General features: G+C 40.5%; 2 protein-coding genes across 2 annotated transcripts; one reads left to right on the top strand and one right to left on the bottom strand.

The window, feature by feature from the left end:
• Positions 1-7,630: 7,630 nt before the first annotated feature.
• Positions 7,631-12,858, bottom strand: mboat7 (membrane bound O-acyltransferase domain containing 7). The gene is made up of 8 exons (XM_062992586.1): positions 12,783-12,858; positions 12,572-12,701; positions 11,492-11,618; positions 11,182-11,338; positions 10,508-10,703; positions 9,783-9,935; positions 8,957-9,166; positions 7,631-8,584 (listed from the first exon to the last, which is right to left on the bottom strand). The coding sequence occupies exons 1-8, from the start codon at positions 12,856-12,858 to the stop codon at positions 8,218-8,220; spliced, it is 1,416 nt and encodes a 471-aa protein (XP_062848656.1). The 3' UTR covers positions 7,631-8,217.
• Positions 12,859-16,752: 3,894 nt separating this feature from the next.
• LOC134310868 (glutathione S-transferase kappa 1-like) lies at positions 16,753-23,896 on the top strand. Its single transcript, XM_062992585.1, has 8 exons — positions 16,753-16,815; positions 16,910-16,981; positions 18,966-19,047; positions 19,645-19,773; positions 20,869-21,008; positions 22,186-22,302; positions 22,409-22,502; positions 23,545-23,896. The coding sequence occupies exons 2-8, from the start codon at positions 16,910-16,912 to the stop codon at positions 23,592-23,594; spliced, it is 684 nt and encodes a 227-aa protein (XP_062848655.1). The 5' UTR covers positions 16,753-16,815; the 3' UTR covers positions 23,595-23,896.
• The last annotated feature ends 431 nt before the right edge of the window (positions 23,897-24,327 follow it).

Below are 24,327 nucleotides of genomic sequence, written 5' to 3'. Positions count from 1 at the left end.
GGTGAAACACAAGTCTGTGAGAGAAACAAACTTGAGAGAAACAAAGTGCTTTTCTAAAGGAACCAGAGAGCTCAAACCCAAATCACTCTTCAATAGTCAGACAGAGAGCTAACAAATTTAAAAAACACAGACCGAAAGGATCTTAGTGAGGTGTTGTGACTCCATTAGCCTTCAGAACAGGTTCTACACTTGTTCTAACTGTTCTCGAGGAACATGTTTTTCAGAAAGTCTTTGCTATAATAATGTTTTAAAATGGTGGTGGAACAACCACATATAGCAACATCTGATCAACCACCTGGGATATCATAGCATCCCAGCTAGCAACACCCTGGCGACTGACTGAATTACCATAGTAATTGCTTGTCATCACTCTAGCAACCACCTGAGATAACTTGCAATTGTAACAACACTTCAACAACCACCAAGTAACCACCTAGCAATCACCTGAAATACCATTAAAACCACTGTTCAACACCTGAACAACTGTACCACTGATACCACAGCTAACACTAGCAACTTACTGGAACATCATGGCATCAAACTTGCGACATTCAAACAACTGCTTAAAATACCAGAGCAACCCCCTGGGATACTTTACTCATATTTTACATTTATTTATTTTTATCAATCCCGTTATCCTGGTCAGAGTACTAGAAGGTCCGTTTCCACCAGTGAACGATCGGTGCAAGAAAAAAAAACTCTGAACAGGAAGCCAATATATGTGGGCTTCAGCCCCCCACCTCAAACATAACCAATCATGTCTGTGTAGAGCACCATCAACTTCCTTAATTCCTAAATCTTACTGTTCATTTGTAATGATTTATTTGTTGTAAAATGAGACTCAGTGTCATTTACACTCCTTGTTTCTACATTCACTGTCCATTTTATCAGCTCCACTTACCATATAGAAGCACTTTGTAGTTCTACAATTACTGACTGTAGTCCATCTGTTTCTCTGCATGCTTTGTTAGCCGCCTTTCATGCTGTTCTTCAATGATCAGGACTCTCCGAGGACCACTACAGAGCAGGTATTATTTAGGTGGTGGATGGTTCTCAGCATTGCAGTAACACTGACATGGTGGTGGTGTGTTAGTTTGTGTTGTGCTGGTATGAGTGGATCAGACACAGCAGCGCTGCTGGAGTTTGTAAACACCTCACCTCACTATCCAGCCAACAGCGCTCCATGGGCAGCGTCCTGTGACCACTAATGAAGGTCTAGAAGATGAGCAACTCAAACAGCAGCAATAGATGAGCGATCGTCTCTGACTTTACATCTACAAGGTGGACCAACTAGGTAGGAATGTCTAATAGAGTGGACAGTGAGTGGACACGGTATTTAAAAACTCCAGCAGCGCTGCTGTGTCTGATCCACTCATACCAGCACAACACACACTAACACACCACCACCATGTCAGTGTCACTGCAGTGCTGAGAATGATCCAACACCTAAATAATACCTGCTCTGTGGTGGTCCTGTGGGGGTCCTGACCATTGAAGAACAGGGTGAAAGCAGGTTAAAAAAGTATGCAGAGAAACAGATGGACTACAGTCAGTAATTGTAGAACTACAAAGTGCTTCTATATGGTAAATAGAGCTTATAAAATGGACAGTGTGCGTAAAAACCATGAGGTGATTTTAATGTTATGGCTGATCAGTGTATATTCCTTGTTCAGTACTCTAATGTTTCATTCTGAACTACAGCAGTTCCTACTTTCTCCCAAGTAGAACTTTATATATAAAGATTTATTTCTAAATATTTATTATACAAACACTCTGTGGGTTCCTCAAAAAGAGAATTAAACAACAGGAGCAGGAAAATGTAAAAAAAACATGACTATAAAATCTTTACACTATGTAAACACATTGATCAGGAACATTAATAATATTTTTCCTCTGAAAGCACAAATGCAGCTGGGAAAGAAAATCACTTCTATAAGTTCAGACGATCAGATCACACCGAGAACATAAAAGCAGTTCCGTTCAAGATGAGAGAAAATAAATAAGATCAATGAAACTGAGATTTTACCTGCTGTGTTTAGTTCTCTCAGCTCCATCTGAAGTGCACTAGATCCACCGCTGACTCCTGAAAACTAAACACTGAAACACTCATCAGTTTAAATAATGTACACAAATAACTGTACACAATGTTCGACAAGCAGGTGTGAGTGTGTGTGTATGTGTGTGTGTCCAGGAATTGGTAATAGCTGGACTTTGATCTAGAAGAACGTATGTCTTGGAGATACTTCCTTGTACTAGACGACCCTAATCTTCATTGTTAGCTTTTAGTATGTGTGTGTGTGTGTGTGTGTTAACAGATAGAATTACTAATAAAGGAGGAAGAACCAGTTTGAGTTCTGTCCTAAATGCTGGTTTATTATTAGTGTTGAATCGGAACGTCAGTTTTCACACTTGTACAATTTAGTCAGTTTAAATAAAATCTGGGTGTCTTTACTCATACAGCCATACTGGTCCAAACTAGCTTTCATCAGGAGGTTGTGTCAGTCTGTTTCCAAGTGGATTTGGAAACCTTATTTCCTTATAATAGGTTTTAGATCAAGAAAAAGCTTAATGTAAAAAAAATATTACTTTCCTTTTGCAACAGAGGTTTGTTAAGCATTTTAGACTCTTTTGGTGAAGCTGATTCTCACCATTTCTCATTACCACCAGCTGTATAACACAAGTCCAGCTAAACTTAAGAAAAATACAGCTGGACTTAGATACATGTGGATGGTTTCAGAGTGGATTTGACAGTTATTTATACACAAATAGATATTTGTGTTCAAGTACACTTTAATGAAGTTTTACCACACCATTTAATCCAAGCGCTGAGCAAAGTGGCAATTTGCGCCCTGTCTTGCGGTGAACAAAGTGCAAAACACTTCTCATCTGAATCTGCCCTTCTCTACGGCCTCTTCATCTTTGACGACGTCAAATCAAGCAGTTCGTCTCATTGGAGGTGCGTTGAAAAGGTCAGCAACAAATTGGGTCGAAGTTAAATCAGTTCAGTCAGTGACATAGAAAGCACAAAAGCCGGACAAATGATCTCGCAAATATAAACTGTAAACTGAATAGAGTAGCTACTTCTACTCCAGGGCAGTGGAAGAAATTGACTAGGATGCACAAAGCCATGACCTCAACCCAAATCAGCAATGATGCATTGGAATGCCATCTGTGTGCCAGGCCTTATTGTGCAAGAGAAACACCTAACCTTAATATTGCTTCAGAAGCTGATTGGAGGTAAATTCCTGCAGCCATGTTCCAAAAGCAAAGAAAGCATTATTGTCCAAAAGGCATGAATTTAATACACTTTTGGGTGTTGGCGGTCTATAAATGTCTGGCCCTGTATTTGTGTGTGCGTATTTCACAGAAACACAATGAACAATGAATGATCTTGTCAGGACTGATGATAATGTATCTTCATCAGAGTGATAACATCAGTAACAGCAGCTACTGTACACTAACATCTAACACGGAGAAGACTGGACGAGGTGTGAGTCTTCAGGGATGGGAAAAGGTATTCAACCACTGAAAAATAGAGCCAAAAGTATGTGGACACCAGATCATGAACTTGTCGGACAACCCATTCCGAAACCATGGACCTTATTATGGAGTTGCCTCCCACTTTTTTTGCAGCTATACTGGGAGTGTCTGTGGGAATTTGGGCCTATTCAGTAAAAAGAGCAATTGTGTTACAATTCATTCCAAAAGTGTTTAAAGAAACTTAATTCGAGGTTCTGTGCAGGTTGCTGGACTCAGTACAGGTTTCTGATAAAGAAGCTGAATGTGCTGCACATTGTAAATGTATTTGTGTTTATAATTATTCATGTTTATATTAATAAGGATAAGGGATAATCTGGGACAAATGGAATTCCCTTATTTGTCATATATAAATATACCCATGTAGAGTGCAAAGAAATTCTTTATTCACATATCCCAGGTTCTTTGGAATGTCATGACAGAGCCAGGATTCAAACCTTCAACCTTCAGAGCTTGACCCACTGGAATAACACAATCCCTAATAATTATCAATGAATATGTGATTAATTAATAGGTTCAAAGTTAAAAGACATGATCAGTAAATATGGTGCAACACTGTGGTTTCTCCTTTACATCACTCTTTATGATGGAACAGTTTATTATCTCAATAAAAGTGAACTTCCTGCCTGGAAGAGACACAAAAGCAGTAAATAATTAACACACACACACACACACATACACTAAATGGACAAAAGTATTGGGACACCCCGTCTAATTTCTAAATTTATGTATTTCAGTCACAACAATTACTAACAGGTGTAATAAACCAATTATATAAAGGAAATAATATGCTTCCAACTTGAATGCAACAGTTTAGAGAAGGCTCTTTCCTGTTCCAGCATGACCGTGCCCCTGTGTATTGAACAAGGTCTGTACAGATATAAAGAATAATGGTTTAAATAAACTTCAGTGACCTGCACAGACCTCTGATGTCAGCCCCACTAAACAGCTTTAGTTTGTTTGTTAATTAGGATTTTAACGTCATGTTTTACACTTTGGTTACATTCATGACAGGAACGGTAGTTACTCATTACACAAGATTCATCAGTTCACAAGGTTATATCGAACACAGTCATGGACAATTATGTATCTCCAATTCACCTCACTTGCATGTCTTTGGACTGTGGGAGGAAACCGGAGCTCCTGGAGAAAACCCACGCAGACACGGGGAGAACATGCAAATTCCACACAGAAAGGACCCAGACCACCCCACCTGGGGATCGAACCCAGGACCTTCTTGCTGTGAGGCGACAGTGCTGCCCACTTAGCCACCATACCGCCCGAACAGCTTTGGAATGAACTGAAAGACCAATTGATGCTTTCCTGATCATCATCAGTGCCCAGCAATACAGAAGTTCCCACAGACATACTTCAAATTCTTGTGTTAAGCCTTTTCAGATAAGTGGCTGTTGTTATAGCTGAAAACATCACATAGAAGTCACTCTATTTTATTACCATTTCTTTTTGACGAGCTCAAAGTCAGGTGTCCAAGTATTTTTGGCCATGTAGTGTACACTAACCCACACAAAATAAAACGTATTATTTAATAATTTAAGAACAAACTGTTTTTGTTTTTTTTTATAATTATAAAGAAATACTTTTATTTTCTTTCTGATCACATATGATGCCAACTGACCAGGTACAGAACACTGTATCTCATGGCAACAATCATCATCTACATGAAAACATTCTTCAACATTGTACAATGCTAAAAAAGCAAATGTACAATAACATGGCACAAATCCAAGAAAGATTCATTTCAAATTAAACCAAAATAAGTTCCTGGAACATACAGAGTTTTGCAAACACAAAAATAGAAGCAAAAAAACATAAGCTGTCCAAATCCAAACAGAACTAGTACGATGGACTTCAAGCCTCACGGTCCCTTGCAACATTCAAAGAATAATATGAACATGTATGTTGTGTTATATTAGTACATCATACTTTAAAACCCCCTGGCAGTAACACAGAATGGTGCAAATAAAAAAAAAAGAAGCATCCAGCAAGTAGCAGTTCTGCAGGCAGAAATACCTTGTTGATGAGAAAGGTCAGAGGAGAAGAAACAGACTTGTTCAAAGTAAAAAAAAAAAGCAAACAAATTTAATCTCTTTACAACCATGATGGACAAAATCAATATGTCCAACCTTGAAGAACAACGGAAACCTGTTTATATATATATATATATTATTTTTATTTTATGCATTTTCTCCCCTTTTAGCGCGTTCAATTGCCCGATTGCGTCATGCTTCCTCTCCACCAATCCCTGCTCTGATTGAGGAGAACAAACCTAACCCACGCCCCCTCTGACCCGTGGGCAGCATGCCGTATGCATCTTATCACCTACACTTTGACGAGTGCAGTGCAGCTCAGCACTGTGTACGGAGAGGCATACCCTGAGAGCACTCTTTTCTCATCTCTTTGCAGGCGATCAACCAGCAGAAGTCGTAATTGCATTAGTTATGAGAGAGACCCTGTCCGGCTTAACCCACTCATATCTGAACTACAGGCCAATCATTGTTCATGTGGCCGCTCAGCCTAGCCAGCAGGCAGAGCTGAGATTCAATACGATGTAGTCGAGATCCCAGCTCTGGTTCCAGCGTGTGTTTTTACCGCTGCGCCACCTAAGCGACCAACGGAAACCTGTTTTATTCCACCATCTTCAACCGTCCAGTTTTGGTGAGCCTGTGCCCACTGTAGCCTCAGAGTTCTCAGATTCCTGTTCTTGGCAGAGTGGAACCTGATGTGACCCTCTGCTGTTGTAGTCCGTCCACTTCAAGGTTCAATGTGCTGCGAGTTCTGAAATACTCTGCTCACCATGGATGTGAAGAGTATAAGCTTGAACTAGTCTGTGCATTCTCTTTTGACATCTTTTACCAACAAGGCAATTCCAACTGCAGAACTGCCACTCACTGAATGTGAAAATGGATGTTTTTGCACCATTCAGTGTAAACTCAAGAGACTGAGTCTTCATTCTGATGTTTGTTGTGAAGATGAACTGAAGATTCTGATCTGAGTCAGTAGGATTTTATACACTGTGCTGTGGTCACATGACACACTGACTGAAGAAGTACATGAATGAACAAGTGTACAGGTGTTGCTAATAAAATGAATAGTAAGCAATAAAGCAGTGGATGCTGGGAGATGAATTTTTTTAACACGATGAATATGAAATCTGCCTACTGAAAATGAACATTCATATGGCTTTTGGTTTAAACGCAGTGCAAGATGGGTAATGAAGTTCTTATATCAGTATTGTTTCAGCAGGGGGTGCCATCAACATTTTCAGTCCTATTCTGGTTTTGCTTTCACCCTTTGTTATATGGCAGTCGGAGCCACGCAGTGCATGCTGGGTAATTGCATTTCCGCAGTTTAAATAAGTCAGAAGTTTACATACACCTTTACATAACGTGTCATTTATGCCAGTTTTGGAATTTCAATCATTTCTGTGTCTGAATGGCTGAGCCAGGATATTTGGACCACCCGCCTAATACAACATCTTCAAGACATCTGAAGACTGTTGTATCTGGTACCAAGACATGATCAGCAGCCCCTTCATCATCTGTACATTCTGAGTTGGATCGTCCAAAAGTGCAGGATTTGTCGGACCAAACAAGCTTCTTCCGTTGCTCCGATGTCTTGTGCTCTGGACGATGGACAGGAGTTACATGGGCACTTTGATTGGCACAGAAGGGTTTAATGCACTCTGTAGTGACACATTCACATCAACAGGTTTCAAATCATACAGTCATCCACAGTAGATCTTCAGTCTATTCATACAAGACATCATAGTCTTGTTTGTGTGTATGTGTCTATAAGGGGGTGTGCCTAATATTTTACAGTATTTTTTTATCAATAATAATTACCACTGGCAGGGCAAAAATTTGGCATTCTACTTAGGACAGTGTTTGTACTTTATGGCAGTAGATGAATAAAGGCAATGCATTGTGGAAAATGAAGTTCTTATACATAGTGTCCATTAAATTTTCTCTCATGACTGTTAGCTGACCATGTTCCAGTAACCCATCAGTGTAAACTTCTCCTCACCTAGTCTAACTCATCCCTGTACTTTTAATAACAGGAGGTTTACTAGGTGTCCTCTTGGATCGAGTCGACATCTAGTATTCTGCACACACAGAATGCCTACCAATCACACCTGGGGCCATTTAGCAAGCCTCTATAGCTTCCGTACTTCTTCCTTTCTCATGTTTGTATTTTTCATGCATCTTTATCTCATGTCGTCATCTCAGCTTTCTCTCTTCTGTCTTCAATCAAAGTCTTAGCTAAATAACATCCAGGGTGTCAATCATGGTACAACTGATCCTGTGGACTTGGGTTTCATCGTTGCCACAGGGCACTTGAGTGGAGTGGCTGCTCTAAACTGCCTTGGGTATGAGTGAATGAGTAAGTGATGCCCTGTGATTGAGTAGTGCCTTGAGCTCAGTGTTTCGGGGTGGTGCTGCACCCACTGCAACCATGACCAGGATGAAGTGGTAGTTGAACGAATGAATACATGAACAAATGAATGTGAGTAGCCATATTTGAAAGGGACTTGCTGATGCAGGTTTGGTGGACGTAAACGTGGTCGAGTTGAGAGCTGCACTGTAGTAGGTAGTTGGCACTGGCAGGAGGACCAGCAGTGCATGATGGGGTGTGTAGTTCTCCCACAGCTGAGTGTTAGTGTTAATTAGCTTTGTCTTTCACGTCATCCTCTCTTTTTCTCTCCTTTTTGACTCCACCTATCACCCGCCCAGCAGCTATGCAGAGCAGAGCGATGGCGTGGATGAGGAAGTAAATGGAGCTCCAGTAGTGCAGCGTGTCCTCCGCCTTCAGCAGAACGAAACCCATACACATGTAATCATACGCCCTCATCTTCAGGAACCAATGCACCCAGTCAAACACACGCTGCCCCCCTTCACCCAGCCGCGCCCGCACACTCGATTCCATCGACAGCTCTGCCGCTATACACACCGGGATAGTGAGGAAGGACAGGTAGTACCCGGGGTGAAGCCCGTGCCAGTATGCACTCACCAACATGGTCCAACCAGCTCTGAAACACAACAAGAAGAAGCTTGGTGATGTAGAAGTGCTTAGGGTTAAAAACAGGGTGGTGGACAACTCCACGCCCACTAAAGGACCACACCACGTCCCCTTTTTTATTACATATGTCTTGTATCATACTTAATGATTTCAGATCATCAAACACAACATGATATTACATACAGATGATATCCAACACCCATATCACCCTCATAAAAGTGCCAACTAAAAAAACAGTGCTCGTCTCACTTCACAGCATCACTACTGGGTTCATGTCCCGACTTTTATTCTGTTTGTTTTCAGCCATTCAGCTATGACCTTGCTTTGTGGCACCTCAGCTTCAGCTTACAGACAGATGGACAGATGTACAGATGTGTGTTACCTGAGGGCGTATACTCGGAAGGGTGCACTGCTGTAGATGTATTGATGGAGCCACCACTGCACCGTCATGTTCCAGTACCTCATACCATGTCGAACCTTCACACAGAAATCTGTGTTGTAGCAGTCGATGTTCTGGATCGTTCTGAAGTCGTACTCAACCTCAGCACCAGGTTCTGGGCTAAACACACACACACACGAGTTATTAGGAATACTTCAGTGGGGTTTTTTGTATTATTCCACTCAACATTTCATAGATTCCTTATCATCAGATGCACCACTGCTTCCAAATAGGTACTGCTATAGACATTTTGGGCGGTGGTCCAGATGTTTTGGCTCATCAGTTAACGTGCAACTATCCTAAAATGAAGAATATAAAACCTGTTTACTCTAAATGTATTCATTTTTAGGTTCAGTCCAGAAGACTGTGTGATTATAAGACCCACACTGATGCTGTAACCACTTTTTTCTGCTTTAAACTGCAGGTTATTTATAGTCCTTAAATCCAGTCTACAGAAAAACCTGTAGGTTGCAAGGCTGCATCCCAATCCACAACCATATTAGTACTGCACCATCAGTGTCATTACCATTTCCAGTAGTGCTTAGTGCACCAGTGTGGTTTAAGATACAATCTCTGACGGATGCCAAGAACAAGCTCAAGATTTTAGCTTCAACAATAAACAGCTCTGATCTGGAGTGCTCAGTGCAGAGGATGGAGTGGTTTCCATAACCTCTGCGATAACATCAAAGGATGTTGTGGCCATACAGAGCTCTACAGCACACCGGAGGCATTCTGAATTAGTTAAAAGCAGCAGTGCAGGAACATCAACCTGTATTGTACTGTAGGTCCCCCTCCTGGTTTAGACTCTGCTCCCTTTGGGTAACAGCCCAATCCTGCAGTGATGCACCCTGTCTCCGCCCCACACCAGGCTGCATAGAACCTCATCCGGAACACAAAGAACACCATGACCATGTACAAACACCTACAAGGGAGCAAAATGGTTGTCAGAAACCCGCAGCTTGTCAGAAACCTGCTGCTTGTTTTAATGCACACTGAATTCGACATGAAAATCCAACATGGAATGTTAAATGTGCCATAAACTATGGTAACTGTGAATTAAGAAGTGCTGGAAGTCTGATCGTTTGCATAATGGGCTAGTGTGGCTAATCAGGTGTTTGAGGACCTGGAATAACTGACTGAAATGGTGGAATCAGGTGTGCTTGTGCCTGGTTGGTATAAAAAAACCTGCAGCCACCCTTGCTGTAGAAAGTGTGTTCAACACCACATGGAATATGACCATTGGTGCACAAACCTTTGCACATGACTGTATGTTTAGATCCAAATAATTAATTTTAAACAGGAGAAGCATTCAAAACAAAGCAGCTCCAAAATCAAACACTGCTAAATTGGGGCAATCATAAAAAAAAACCCACTCTACTGTACATTAAAGCCCATGGTTTTGATATATGACATCCAAGACAGTCAAGTGCCCACATATTTTTGGCACAAACTGCATATCTGTATACTATGTTTACTGTGAACATGAAAACCCACCTGAAGAAGAAGTTGCGCTCCAGGAACTCATCAGTACGAACATAGGACAGAGGGAACAGGTTGTTGACGACCACAAAGAGCACTCCGTACACAGGAATCATCTTTAGTTTGTTCAGACACGGAACCTTACAGGGCAGAACCAGAGGATCGGACTGTCCGAGCCAATCAGCAAACGTCTGGTACCGAAAAAACGGACCTGAGAGAGTGAGAGAGATATGATGAGTGCTATCATCTGATTTTTCCTCCAAAAAAACCACACACCCGACTACACTATGTATCCAAAAGTATGTGGACACCCTTCCAATTACTGGGATCATCTTTGTGCACCAACTCCTTAATAATGACCATGGGTTTGGAATAAGATTTTGGTATTCTGGCTGTCCACAAACTTTTGGTAGCATGTATATATGGTCACATAAAGATCTATCTATCATGACTCCAATGTAGGTGTCTCCCAAATTACACTCTCTACACTTCAGTATATGTGCAATTCAGGATACACGTCTCACCATCATCAGTGCACAGTAGGTGTGACCTTTTGAGAGGGGAATGAGGGGGTATTTAGGGTATGGGGGCATGTGAAGGGAAAGAAAATTTGATTTCCATTAGTAAACAAAAGGCTGAGATGAAGCACATGCAAGGCACATATACACACACACAGTATCAGCACATACCTGTCATGATTCCAACGTAGCAATAGCTATAGGAAATGATGTCATAGAGCGAGGGTTCACTAGAGAGTCGACCAACCACAGGTGACTTGGAGAACATGCTCACCTCCTTCTTCTTCTCAAGGTGATAACTCTGAACCTCATACGCCAAACTAACCATCTGTGGTACAAATCAAACACAAAATACAACATTAAACAGTACAATGTAAACAACATACACTGTTGAGCCAAAACAAACAGGACCACCTTCTTACCTTTTTTGTTTAATAATAGAGCTTGCTGGTATCAGTAGGTGAGTAATGAAATGTATTACCTTTAGTGTGAGGAGGAGCTGGATGGCATTGGAGAACGGAGTTGGAGAAGGAAGACCGAACCATGTTACCAAACGGAAAAATAAGAGATAGAGGAACGTCCATGCCAGAGACAGAACCGGTGCTTTCCTTTAGGCAACGATACACACAAAATATAGAATATATAATGAGCACTGTATTCTACTCAACACAGAAATCTAATTATAAATATATAAATAAAATAAACCTGAGAAAATAAAAAGTGTAACACATGTAAATGCTGACTTTATAAAATGACCACATAAATACGTATGTACATACAAGAAGAGGAAATAATAAACTGCTGTTTGTTACTTTTAACTATTCCAAGCATTGTTGCCTTTTCCAATAAATCGGTTCCTCTCATGATGTCTGCAGAATTAAAAAGCTTCAGTTTGGTTATCTATGCGTCCAGTAAGGGCTTGGATTTGTTAAGGAATCCATTTGTTTAAGATCAAAGTTGCTCATTGTGATTAAGATCGGGGCTCTGTAGAGTTCCTTCACCCCAAACTCATCAAACTCAAACCAAACCATGTCTTTATGGACCTGACCTTGTACACTGGGTCGCAATCATTTGATTTTAAACATCTGTTAGCAATGGGTGTGGCAAAAACACCTACACTTAATAATTAGGAGGGGTGTCTACATATTGTGTGTACTTGATTTATGTGTTTTAGTGTTTCTGATGTATTTATTGTGCTGGGTTCGATGTGTTATGGTGCGTTGGTCCTTTTGATGGTTTGGTGACCTATCTGTGGTGTTTCCTTTTGCCAAATGAATCGGACCACAAAAAGACCTTGACCAGGATAAAAGTGTAGTAAACCAAACAATGACTGACTGACAGTTAAGGGCAACTTGGCAGTGGTGGGGTTTTGAACCAGCAACCTTCTAATTATTAGTTTAATATCTTGACTGCTGAGCTACCACTGCCCTATTTCATGTGCTTGGTGTGTTTAATTTGTTTGGTATGTGTGTGTTTTTCGTGTATTTGAAGTATTTGTTGTGTTTGGTGTAATTAATGATGCTTCACATAATGGAATGTTGTAAAATGCTGATGTTTTTACCTCCAGTGGATTTTAATAATCAGCCAAGTTCCTAAAATTGTACACAGAGAGTGTAGGGTGTGGATCCCACATGTGGCGATGGTGATAATGAGACCTAAACTTAATGCTGCCACCTGTTTTACTGGCGGACCTGTTACACAAACACATACACACACATGAAATTAATACATGTACTTTAGACCAGAAGTAAATGTGTAGATTTGTGACATACTAAGGTAGCGGAAGAGAACTCCGATGGGAATGGACGCAGCGAGGAACCCCAGGTACACCAGCTCATCTGGAGACATTTCTCTGTTCACATAAAAATAAAAAAGCTTAGAGACACAATGCTCCACACACACTTTACTGAAATAACAGCTGGATCCACGATGCTACCAGCTATCAGACAGCCTGCAGGCTGAAAATAGCAACACATGTTACTAATGTCAGGCCAGGAGTAATGTTTGTTTATTAGGATTTTAACATCATGTTTTACACTTTGGTTACATTCATGACAGGAACAGTAGCCACTCATTACACACGGTTAATTAGTTCACAAGTTTATATCGAACACAGTCATGGACAATTTTGTATCTCCAATTCACCTCACTTGCATGTCTTTGGACTGTGGGAGGAAACTGGAGCACCCGGAGTAAACCCACGCAGGCACGTGGAGAACATGCAAACTCCGCACAGAAAGGACCCGGACCGCCCCACCTGAGGATCGAACCCAGGACCTTCTTGCTGTGAGGCGACAGAGCTACCCACTTAGCCACCGTGCCGCCCGGCCAAGAGTAACCTGGTACCTGGCTTTAACTAAACAATACATACAATTTAACTGGAATGCGATGTGGTGTGATGTGGTGAGATGTGATGAGTCTATGCCTGTGTACAATCACAAATTAGGGTAATAAAAGTCATAATAATAGATGAAAGTTATTAGACGTCAATAGTATTGGTTCTACTGGCAGAAAGATGGAACCCACTGTAGTATTAATGTGAGTTGTTATGATTTTATTTCATGTCCTGTTAAAACTGTAAATTAAGAAAAAGAAAATAAAATAGATTCAGTTTTTATCTGGTTGGGGTCAATCATGCACAGTCAGGTTTTGTTTGTTCACTAGTGGATCTGATCACACGAGTAATTTTCCACCTAATTACATGTGTCTAATTACCTGGGTCTAAAATTGTGTCTCTAATTGCATGTGCATCCGGTTATTATCTACCTTATTACCTGTGTCTGCTTCACTGTGTAAGTAATTACTGTGTAAGTTTACCTAATAACATGGATGTGGTGAACTGTTCACCTGCTTCCTTCTGCATCTTGATACCTGTGCATCTGATTACCTGTCTTATCTCTTTACCTGATGACCTGTGACCCCCAGCCTGTCACGGTCACCAGTACATTTCTGACATAACAAACCACTAAGCATTAAATAAAACCATTTAGCACACCTTTAATCAGGTGTTACAGAAAATTTGATTAGATTTTATCCAAATAATAGAGACTCACATTAAGATTAGGGAAATGACTGTCCCTAAGGTGCCAGCACTAGCACACTAAGCTTAGCTTAAGATGTGCATACATTTTGAACAGCTACTGTCTTGTCAAATTCGCTTTTACAGCTAATATGTGCTTTGCGAATTATAAATAAAATATTTTAACTGAAGTACTTACGTATGGAAGAATGAACGTGTCGCTGTGTTTTAATACATGCAGTCAGAATGAATCACTTCCTATTAACTAGCTAGCCGCCCATACCCAAATACAGGTGTGGTTGTTATATTCCTACCCGTTTTCGACAGAACCACGCCTCCATCGGTTGGGTGTTCAAATCCAGTGTTATGATTGGCTAGCAGGCTATACGCTGACAAACATGGCGATTTCTAAAGTGATTCACTTGGGTGACTCGAATCATTTCTGTCTATGCGGTTGACTCACTGATTCAAATCTTTCACTCATTTATTCGTGTAGGTGCTAAAATATGAACTGTGTATATGAGAATGCAACATTTTTGTAAGAAACAGACCTCAATGTGTATCAGGTTAACTGTGGATCTTATTCCCTGTGTAAGTAAACACCTGTGCATCTGACTACATAGGGGGTCTGGTTACCTGTACATCTTTATACCTGGAGGTCTGGTTACTTGTACATCTGGATACCTGGAGGTCTGGTTACCTGTGCATCTGGATACGAGGTCTTGTTACCTGTACATTTAATTACCTGGGGGTCTGATTACCTGTTCATCTGTTTAGCTGGACATCTGGTTACATGTACATCTAGTTACTTGAGCATCTAGTTACCTGGATTCTGGATACCTGAAGGTCTTGTTACCTGTACATCTGGATACCTGGAGGTCTGGTTACCTGTACATCTGGTAACTGGGAATCTGGTTACCTGTGCATCTAGTTACCTGCGCATCTGGTTACCTGTGCATCTAGTTACCTGAGTATCTAGTTACCTGGAGTCTGGTTACCTGTGCATCAGGGGCGGCTCATTCCTTAGGGCGATCGGGCGACGCACCACCAAAGGGCGAAAAGGGAAGAAATTTTTCTATCACAGCTGTGACTGTTCTGGACAGTCAGTCTTGCATCTGAATATCAGCGTCGAGTAGTAAAATCAGCGTCGAGTTGTGTTCCTTACAGTACCGCACCTTTTGGGGCGATTTCAGTCTGACTGAAATTCGCCCCGGATTGCTCTCGTAGACTCTCATATTAAGGCTCTTTTTTTTTTCGAACTGCAGGCGCTGCAATACAATCTGAATGGGTTCCGGGAGGGCTCTCGTCACCATGACTACCATTACCTCAGTTCGGAGCAACTCCATCGTGTCATTAAGGGAAATGCCATTCAGTCATCGTAGTAATCAGGATAAATTAGCAACTTAAGAATTAGGGCCACCCAGACCAAATTTAAACATCAAGCAAGTATCTACAAAGGGGGGGAAATCATATAAGTTACAAGTCAATTACAAGTAAGTAATGTCATTTTTAAATTGTGAATTGTGATTGCACTTATTGTATCTCCCTAATTGTTTAATTGTACTTCTTTATTCACTGCACATCAGCCCCGATGCCGATCTTTATTCTGGATCTGCTGCACCTAAAATAAAATGCTATCTGATGAAGACTAAATTAAATTGTTAGTGTGAAGGCTTTACTTAATTTTATGATTAATAGTAAAGCTGCTCTCTCTCCATGTTCGAAGTTATTTGTGAGGGCAAACTAACAGATGACTTAAGATGTTAATTATTTAAGCTTTAATTTACCAATTGAACGGGTCACCTTTGGCCATCATCGCAACAATTGCCCCCCCTGAGAGATTTGGCAGGAGCCGCCACTGCTGTGCGTCTAGTTACCTGAGCGTCTAGTTACCAAGAGGTCTGGTTACTTGTACATCTGGTAGCTGGGAATCTGGTTACCTGTGCATCTAGTTGCCTGAGCATCTAGTTACCTGGAGTCTGGTTACCAGTGCATCTACTTACATGAGCATCTAGTTACCTGGAGTCAGGTTACCTGTGCATTTAGTTACCTGAGCATCTGGTTAACTGGAGTCTGGTTACCTGTGCATCTAGTTACCTGGAGTCTGGTTACATGTGCATGTAGTTACTTGGAGTCTGGTTACATGTGCATCTGGTTACCTGGAGTCTGGTTACATGTGCATCTAGTTACCTGGATCACATTTTTGAGCATGATGGGATGATTCTAAACGCTTTTCAAAGTGTGTTAATAATCTTTTCTAACTAGGATTTAATTGTGGAGAAATGGCATCATATATCAGTTTTATTAGCCATGTGCATTCAATCTTACTCTTGTGTTTTGTTTGTGACAGCTGTAAAATGAAACATTAGTAAACAAGCGGATGCTATTTTGGTTCTGTAGTGTAATCCAAACTCAAACTGCGTCAGTCTTCAAATGAAAACGAGTCGAGTGATTGTTTCTGATGAACAAAATGATTCATTACAGTTTTAAATAAGTAATTTTGTGTCCAGTCGTTGCTAAAAATCTAAAATGCAAAACATGACTTAGTTCATGTAGCTCCTACAAATGATTTTTAAATATTGTAAATAAATATATGTAAAAAATATATATGTAATATATGTAAAAAAATAAATGTAAATGTAAATGTAAATAAATTTTCCAAATGCATTGTTTTCTCGCCACAGCTTTAAGAGTTGAACTTTGCCACAGTTCCTTCCCCCCTTACTAATACTGCTGCTGCTGTTGTTCTCTGTACGAAACTGCACACAAGCGCGCGTTACTTCAAGGTGTGCACGCTTTATTTCTGCGTTTATCTAACGTGCATTTCATTTGTGCATGTGAATTTTTGCCTTTTGTACATTTAAATCTCATTATTTGCAGATGGGCAGCTCTAAGAAAGTGATTGAACTCTTCTACGATGTGGTGTCTCCTTACTCCTGGCTGGGGTTTGAGGTAAGAACTAAAGTCATTTCTGAAATTTTAGTTGAACTACATGTTTACTGTAAAGTTTACACTCTTTACACTGGAACATCAATGCGCGTTCATGTGATTATTGTGCGACTTCCTATACTATACGCTTACATGATTCAGTTCGCACACAATTCGAAATAATGAATCTAAACACTGTTGATTAAGAAAACAAGGTACTGGATGTGACGGATTTAAGGAGTATTAAAGGAAAAAGAGTTGTAGTTACATAATTCATAGCAAACCATCTGAATACTAATTGGTTGGGATGAAATGTCAGACGACGATTCTTTTCAATTGTATCGAGTCATTTAAATCGACTCATTTTGCTTCGATTCGTGTCGCTTTTATTGCTGACCTAATAGACTTTGTAATACTAAAATCAGACATGCGTCAGTAACTCTTCAGGCTGGGTCCATTCTCTCAAAAGCTGCTTTGAGGTTGTCAAAAAACTGCTGCTCCAAAACATCCAGTGAGCTGCAGTTCTAATAGTCACCTTTATTTCTATAGCACATTTAAAGGACAACGGGGCGGCACGGTGGCTAAGTGGGTAGCACTGTCGCCTCACAGCAAGAAGGTCCTGGGTTCGATCCCCAGGCGGGGTGCTCCGGGTCCTTTCTGTGTGGAGTTTGCATGTTCTCCCCGTGCCTGCGTGGGTTTACTCCGGGTGCTCCGGTTTCCTCCCACAGTCCAAAGACGTGCAAGTGAGGTGAACTGGAGACACTAAATTGTCCGTTGACATTAAACTTGTGAACTGATAAACCTTGTGTAATAAGTAACTACCGTTCCTGTCATGAATGTAACCAAAAGTGTAAAACATGATGTTAAAATCCTAATAAACAAACAAACAAACAAAAGACGTGTGTCAACCAAAGTGCTGTACATTAAAATCAGGTATAAATACCACTCAACTATGCAACATTTAACAAATCATTAACATACATACAAAATAATATACATACGCACCAACATATAAACATTTAAATCAAATAAAACCACTAAAACAAAGATGGCCATGACAACCCAACAAATATTAAAAACGTATTAATTAAGAGGACTCAAATGCCAAAGAAAACAAATTAGTTTTAAATTTTACTTAAAGGCATCTATTGTGTGGGACTTCTTTATGAGAAGTGGAAGACTATTTCAGAGTCCTAGGGCAGCTACAGAAAATAGTGTAAACACCTTGTTGATGAGAGAGACCAGGAAAAAGAATAATCAGACTTGTTAGGGCTGACAGAAAGGCTACTGTAGGTCAACCACTTTGAACGAACAAAGTAAGTAGAAAAGCATGTCAGAACTTACTTGTCAAACCCTGAATCATTTGAATAAAGTACAACAATGTTCACATAAAACAAAAAGGGGATTTTTGGTGCCACTGTAGCTGCTCATGTTTGGAGAAAGAAAGGTTGCATATGCATATAATCCTAAGAAGACCAAACCCAGATTTAAGTATGGTAGTGGAAGCAATATGATCTGCAGCTTCTCTGCAAACGCTACTGCAGCATTAGATACCACTGAAGTAACGTGAAAGTGAAAGTATTGGGACACATTATAGTTGAATTTATTTTTTCATCAACAAAAAAAACAAGGCAAAACATGAAGCCACATGAACTCAACACAACATGGTCCAGCCAGTCTTATGCCTGCAAATTATAGAGAATTATTAAACTGTTTTGTCCATCAGGTCGACCCTCATAACTTTGGGGAAATTGACACAATGCTGCAAAAAGCTAAACTGCTTGACAACAATGTACTAATACTTCATGTTTATGATTTAAGTTGATATATTTAGGTAAAAAAAAGACATGGTTTGTGTGACCTGTCAGAGTTGTTTTCAAATTATGTGTTTGTCAGGTGTACATGCTTGTGATTATGATACATGTATTTTAGAGCACTATAGAGTGGGACAAAATGCAGTGTAGTGTATTTTCTGTGGTAAATATTGTATTTTTGTCACTGTGTTCAGGTGCTCTGTCGCTACAGAAATGTGTGGAACATTGAGCTTAAACTCCGCCCTGCATTTCTGGGTGGAGTCATGCAGGGTTCAGGTAAGTCAACTTAAATCACAGCATGCAACACCTGTATCCTTGACTCAGCCAAACTCTTTGCATGTATCCCCCCTTTTACTAAATAAGTCATATTCCACATTGCATTTGTGACGATTGTTGCATATATGACACCTTTGCTGGCCAGGGAGGCTGAAGACCTACGAATGCCTACTTTGATACCTGTAATGCTACTGGCTCCTGTTCATGTCAGTCACCAGACAGTGTTGAATTCTTACAGAGAACTGGAGAAACACGCTATACTCTCTGTATTCTCCCACCACTCCTGATGAAATCTCAACCAACCACTAGGAGTCCCTGTTGTCACAGCAATAATGAACTAGTGCAATGGATCACTGCAGCACCTGGATGCACCATTTCAGGACTTATTTGTTACTGTAAATAAAGCACAGTGATCACATGAATGTGATAACTGTACAAATGGTGAAAATCTGGATTCTTGCTGATTAGTGGCATTAAGTGTAAATGTCTTCATTTTTTTTGTCATGTTTTCCTTAGTGATAATTTTTTGCTAAATAATGATGTCTGTTTCCTTGCCTGTTAAATTTACTACTAAAAACTTTGTATGTATTCCTCCAGGGAACCGCCCTCCAGCCATGGTGCCCAATAAAGCTCTGTACATGATGAAGGATGTAAGGCGATTGGCCAACTATTTTAATGTCCCAGTGCGCTCCCCGTCCAACCCGTTTGAGGTCATGTTTGAGAAAGGTACACTACAGTGAGGACACAGCATGTCAATAATGTGAAGCACCAGTACGGTAATCCAATGACCTCTTTGGTTTTAATAACACAGAGCTTTACATACCTAAACTATTTATAGCTATTTCTCAGAAAGCAAATCCCAAATGGTTTCCTACTCTCTACATTTGTGCACTACACAGGATATGACATAATGTCTTGTACATTTGCATAATGCAATTCAGTGCAGTGAGCGATTTGTAGTCGCACCTCTCTCAGTAACTAAAAGTAGTGATGGGTCGTACTGTGCCGAGGCTTCGGAGCGTGTGTCGAGAAATCTAGGAAGTCTTTCGTGAAGCGCGTATCGAGGCTTGCTTCTTTAAGAACAAGTGACGTCACAGATGACGTGTGAAGCCTCGCCGGTTCAGGAAGTGGTTCGAGTACTGGCGCGATTTATGTGAAAGGGTTTTTTCAAAAGCTGGAGAGGTCCTATCAAAAAAAAGAAACCACCTGAGTCCAAGCACAGTGGAAAAAATACTGTTTCTAAATAAAAATGAATAAAGTCCATCTCACCAGTATTCACAAACACAATCCTAACTAAACACAACTAAAATTTAAACATGAATAGACCTATATTACTTTTTCCCACTTAACAAAAATCATATATGAAATCATGAATGAATGGATGGATGAATTAACCACACAAAATCATATTAAGATGTTTTTATTTCTATTCTTGGCAGTGATTATTCCCATGTTAACACTTGCATGGGAGGCAGGGGTCATCACATCAGTTGAAATGACAATAATAGTTTTGACCAGCAGGGGGGTTTGTGTGCAAATAAAGCCTCGAGAAATGAACCTTTTCTCGAACCAATTTGATGGAAAGCGTCAAGGCTTCACGAGGCTTCATCAGCCCATCACTAACTAAAAGTCACTAGAACGTGCCAAAATTTCCAGTTCCAGAGTTTACATTTATTGGTGGTGTTTTCACTCTTTTTACATAATTCACTTATTCAGAATCAACCACACCTCCTATTGAATACACCAACCCACCACCAGGTTGTGCCACCAGCATCGCAGGGTGCTCAGCTTCATGTTCTTTCACATTCCTCTTTCTCTCAGGTTCTCTTAATGCTATGAGGTTTTTAACAGCAGTGCAGGAAAGTGAGAAGAATGGATTGGTGGAGAAAGTATCTAGAGAGTTGTGGAACCGAATATGGAGTACTGACCAGGATATTTCTGAACCTGGATCTCTCTCTGAGGTAACGCCATCAAGAAACCAGACGTCCATTTACACAGAGGAAAGCTCCAGTCACGAGATGCTCAATTCTCTTTGCAAAATGACATTCATTTGAATAAAATTCTCCAGTATGTAAAGATTTGTTAAAGCATAAACTGTGTTGACCTCTGAGGGGTGGAGCTTCATTTTATACACTGTTGATCCAGCATGGTGGCGCTAACAATTGCAGTGTAGCGAAGGCTCGCAATCAGTTAGGAGTTGTAAATGTCCTAGGTAAGCTTAGATGAGGCAACAAACTTAGGACCAGCTATGAACTTTCAACACAGATCACACGTTAGCTATTCCTAAAAGGCTAAATCACGGCTGAATTGCAAACCATCGTGCTGAAACAAATCTCCAGTCTCAATCTGACCACACCCACTTTGCAAAGCGATAAGAACGACGAGTTTCTGGTGTCGTAGCGCTTTAATGAAGTGGTGGGGCAATAGTGCTGGGCGATAAGATCTACACTTGTTGATTGGTGTTTAGGTCAGGGCTTTAAGAAGGGGCACACCTAACTCACTAAGTCATGTTTTAATTGTGCCTGCTATGTGCAGAAACTGGAAAGAGTGTTCCCCAGTCTGACTAAAAAGTTGGTCTCTATAGGTTTCGCATAATAAGGTTTCTCTTCACTGGAACTAAAAGAGACCAGATCACTATTATTCTTCCGCCACCACACTTTACAGCTAACACTGTGCATTCATGCATGTGGTCTTTTCTTGGAATCCACCAAACTGATGAATTGTATATAATGACTCCTTAGTCCAGTGGTTGTGTAATTAAGCCATACCTCACCTCTAATGAAGTCTGCCCTCACAAATGATTGTTTGACTGAACATCTTCTGAAAAGTCATCCCAAGAGAGTGGAGGTTAGAATTCACATTAATGTCTACCATCCAACAATCTAGTGGCCAGGGGCCGGAACAGTGGCTCAGTGGGTAGCACTGTTGCCTCACAGAAAGAAGGTCCTGGTTTTTTGATCCCCAGGTGTGTGGCCTGGGTCCTTTCTGTGTGGAGTTTGCATGTTCTTCCAGTGTCTGCATGGGTTTCCTCTGGGAGCTCTGGTTTTCTCCCACCGTGACCATGTTGTATTTCTATTTTATGTATATATTTGCAAAATCTGACATGAGATAAGACTTCTGTTTTTTTGTTGAATCTAGGCAGGACAGAATGCAGGCTTATCCTCCACTGAGGTGAAGGAATTACTCACGATGTCCAAATCTCAACCAATCAAAGAGAAGCTGAAGCTCACCACGCAAGAGGCTCTCAACTACAAGGTTCATCTGTTCATCCATTCATCTGTTCATTTATTCCTTCATTCATACTGATGAGGGTTCAGTTGTGGGATTTGTACTAATGTGTGTATTTAATTTGAACCCTCAGGCGTTCGGGTTTCCTCTCATTGTGTGTCATGTGAATGGAAAACCTGAGGTCTTCTTCGGATCGGACCGTTTTGAGCTCATGGCTCACTGCATCGGTGGGTATCTGTCGAAGTTAAAGGAAAAGTTTATGAGCCCGTAGTGAGGCCTGATATGTTGTATGGCATGAAGGCAGTGGTACTGACAAAAAGACAGAACTAGGAGCTGGAGGGGGCAGAGATGATTTACACTAAACCTGGGCAGCTAAAGCTAATTCTGCAGCGGATAGTAAGGTCATGTTCTTGGATGAGAGAACCTAAAGGTTGGACAGGCATTCTTTCTGAGGCGTGTTTCAGCTCATCACAGATGCAAAAAGTGGCTATATGATATCAAGCTGGCCTATTTGTTGCTAGTGTTAGCTAGTTTGCATGTATTTTTCCACATGGCTTGGTCACACCAGTGTTTTAGATGCAAAATTCTGTGCCCAAAGTGTAGCTCATTTAATGGAAATTGAAGCAATTAAGTGATTTTACAATGCTAAAGATTTGAATTGGATCAACTTTTATCTGCAAAGTGTTTATAACCATCAGCACTACTGCTATGCTGTTGCCCGCTAAAGGACGGAGCTTCACATTGATATACAGTTGATCCATAATAGTGGAGGCACTAACCTTTGCCTGAGAATACAGTATTACCCACTGCCTCATAATCAGACAGGACAGGCTTTATTGTCTTCTCTTTGCCAGAAGCAGAAAGGAAACCCAAACCGTGGCCTTGTGATCAGAGTGAATTTGTCTGTGTATTTGTAATCAAAGAGCAACCACCAACAAAACAGGTCTGCCATAAACCAGAAGCTACTGGAACATTGATGTCACTGTCCACAGTTAAGCAAGGGCTTGAAAGCTGCTGTGTTAGAAAGTAGCTCCTGCCTTGAAGTTGGGCTTTGCTGATCACATGGACAAAGAAAACGCAGCAGGAGCTTCTTCCTTGCACAGTGGCCTCTAATCTAATGAGGATATAAAGCTTCCTTGACCGTGGATAGGGTCACTCATGTTCCTGCAGCATGTTATTCATGGTGAAGCTGTTTTTAACATATTGAGTTAATGGTTGAAAATGCTGTGGAGAAACAGTGGTGCATTCAGCTCTGTTTGTTTTTTTTAGGAGAGAAGTGGCTCGGTCCTGAACCTGACAAGTCAATGTCCAAACTTTAATCCCTCTAAAAAAGCCTCTTTATAATAAACTGTAATGTTGAGTAGTTTATATAAAAAATCTGCTGTCTGTGTGTGGTGGATGAGGCGATTGCTCTGTTGGAGTGTGGAGGTGGAGGAATGAAGAACAAGTGAGATGTTAGATAGCAGTGGCTGAAGATTAACTGTAATAGTGAAGAACCAGTTTTACTGGAAGTGAGGAACCCACAGCAAAAGGGAATGTTATAAAAGAAGAGAAAACAAGTAAAGAAAGGAAGATTAAGTGTATTTACTGTAATAATTGTGAATAAATGAATTAATCAGCAGCAGTTTTAGAAAGAGCGATGGAGGATCTGAAGAATGACTAAAGGTGTGACCTGAACAAACAGTAGATAAAGGACATACAAAGTGAGCTGCAAATTCAGTAGAAACACAGCACAAGGATCCTGAGCGCGTAATAGTTTGTGGACATCTGATCATGATATTGCTAGACGTCCCATTTCAAATCCATGGACAAATTATCAGGCCACTTAGTTTTTATACTTAACTTGTCAGACCGTGTCACTTTGGATCTTATACACGGGGGTACTTATTGGTGGGGCCAGAACACCTAAGCTAAAAAATTAGTAGTTCACATACTTTTGCGTTTACAGTCTAAAAACCTATTCGTGGATTTAAGTAAACTAAGCTTTTATTTAAAATAAATAAAAATAATAACATGAATAAGTTATTGATAAACTAATAGAATTATAATTAT

The sequence above is a fragment of the Trichomycterus rosablanca genome, chromosome 3 (genome assembly GCF_030014385.1).
Source record: "Trichomycterus rosablanca isolate fTriRos1 chromosome 3, fTriRos1.hap1, whole genome shotgun sequence".
NCBI classification, from domain to species: domain Eukaryota; kingdom Metazoa; phylum Chordata; class Actinopteri; order Siluriformes; family Trichomycteridae; genus Trichomycterus; species Trichomycterus rosablanca.
This window is presented reverse-complemented; position numbering and strand designations above follow the sequence as displayed.

Excerpts from the sequence above, each read along its gene's own strand:
- LOC134310868 (XM_062992585.1), top strand. The coding sequence starts at position 16,910 with ATGGGCAGCTCTAAGAAAGTGATTGAACTCTTCTACGATGTGGTGTCT. Across the intron at positions 16,982-18,965 it reads ACTCCTGGCTGGGGTTTGAG|GTGCTCTGTCGCTACAGAAA; the intron begins GTAAGAACTAAA and ends CACTGTGTTCAG. Across the intron at positions 19,048-19,644 it reads TGGAGTCATGCAGGGTTCAG|GGAACCGCCCTCCAGCCATG; the intron begins GTAAGTCAACTT and ends GTATTCCTCCAG.
- mboat7 (XM_062992586.1), bottom strand. The coding sequence starts at position 12,858 with ATGTCTCCAGATGAGCTGGTGTACCTGGGGTTCCTCGCTGCGTCCATT. Across the intron at positions 11,619-12,571 it reads ATTATTAAAATCCACTGGAG|GAAAGCACCGGTTCTGTCTC; the intron begins GTAAAAACATCA and ends CGTTGCCTAAAG. Across the intron at positions 10,704-11,181 it reads CTACGTTGGAATCATGACAG|GTCCGTTTTTTCGGTACCAG; the intron begins GTATGTGCTGAT and ends TCACTCTCTCAG.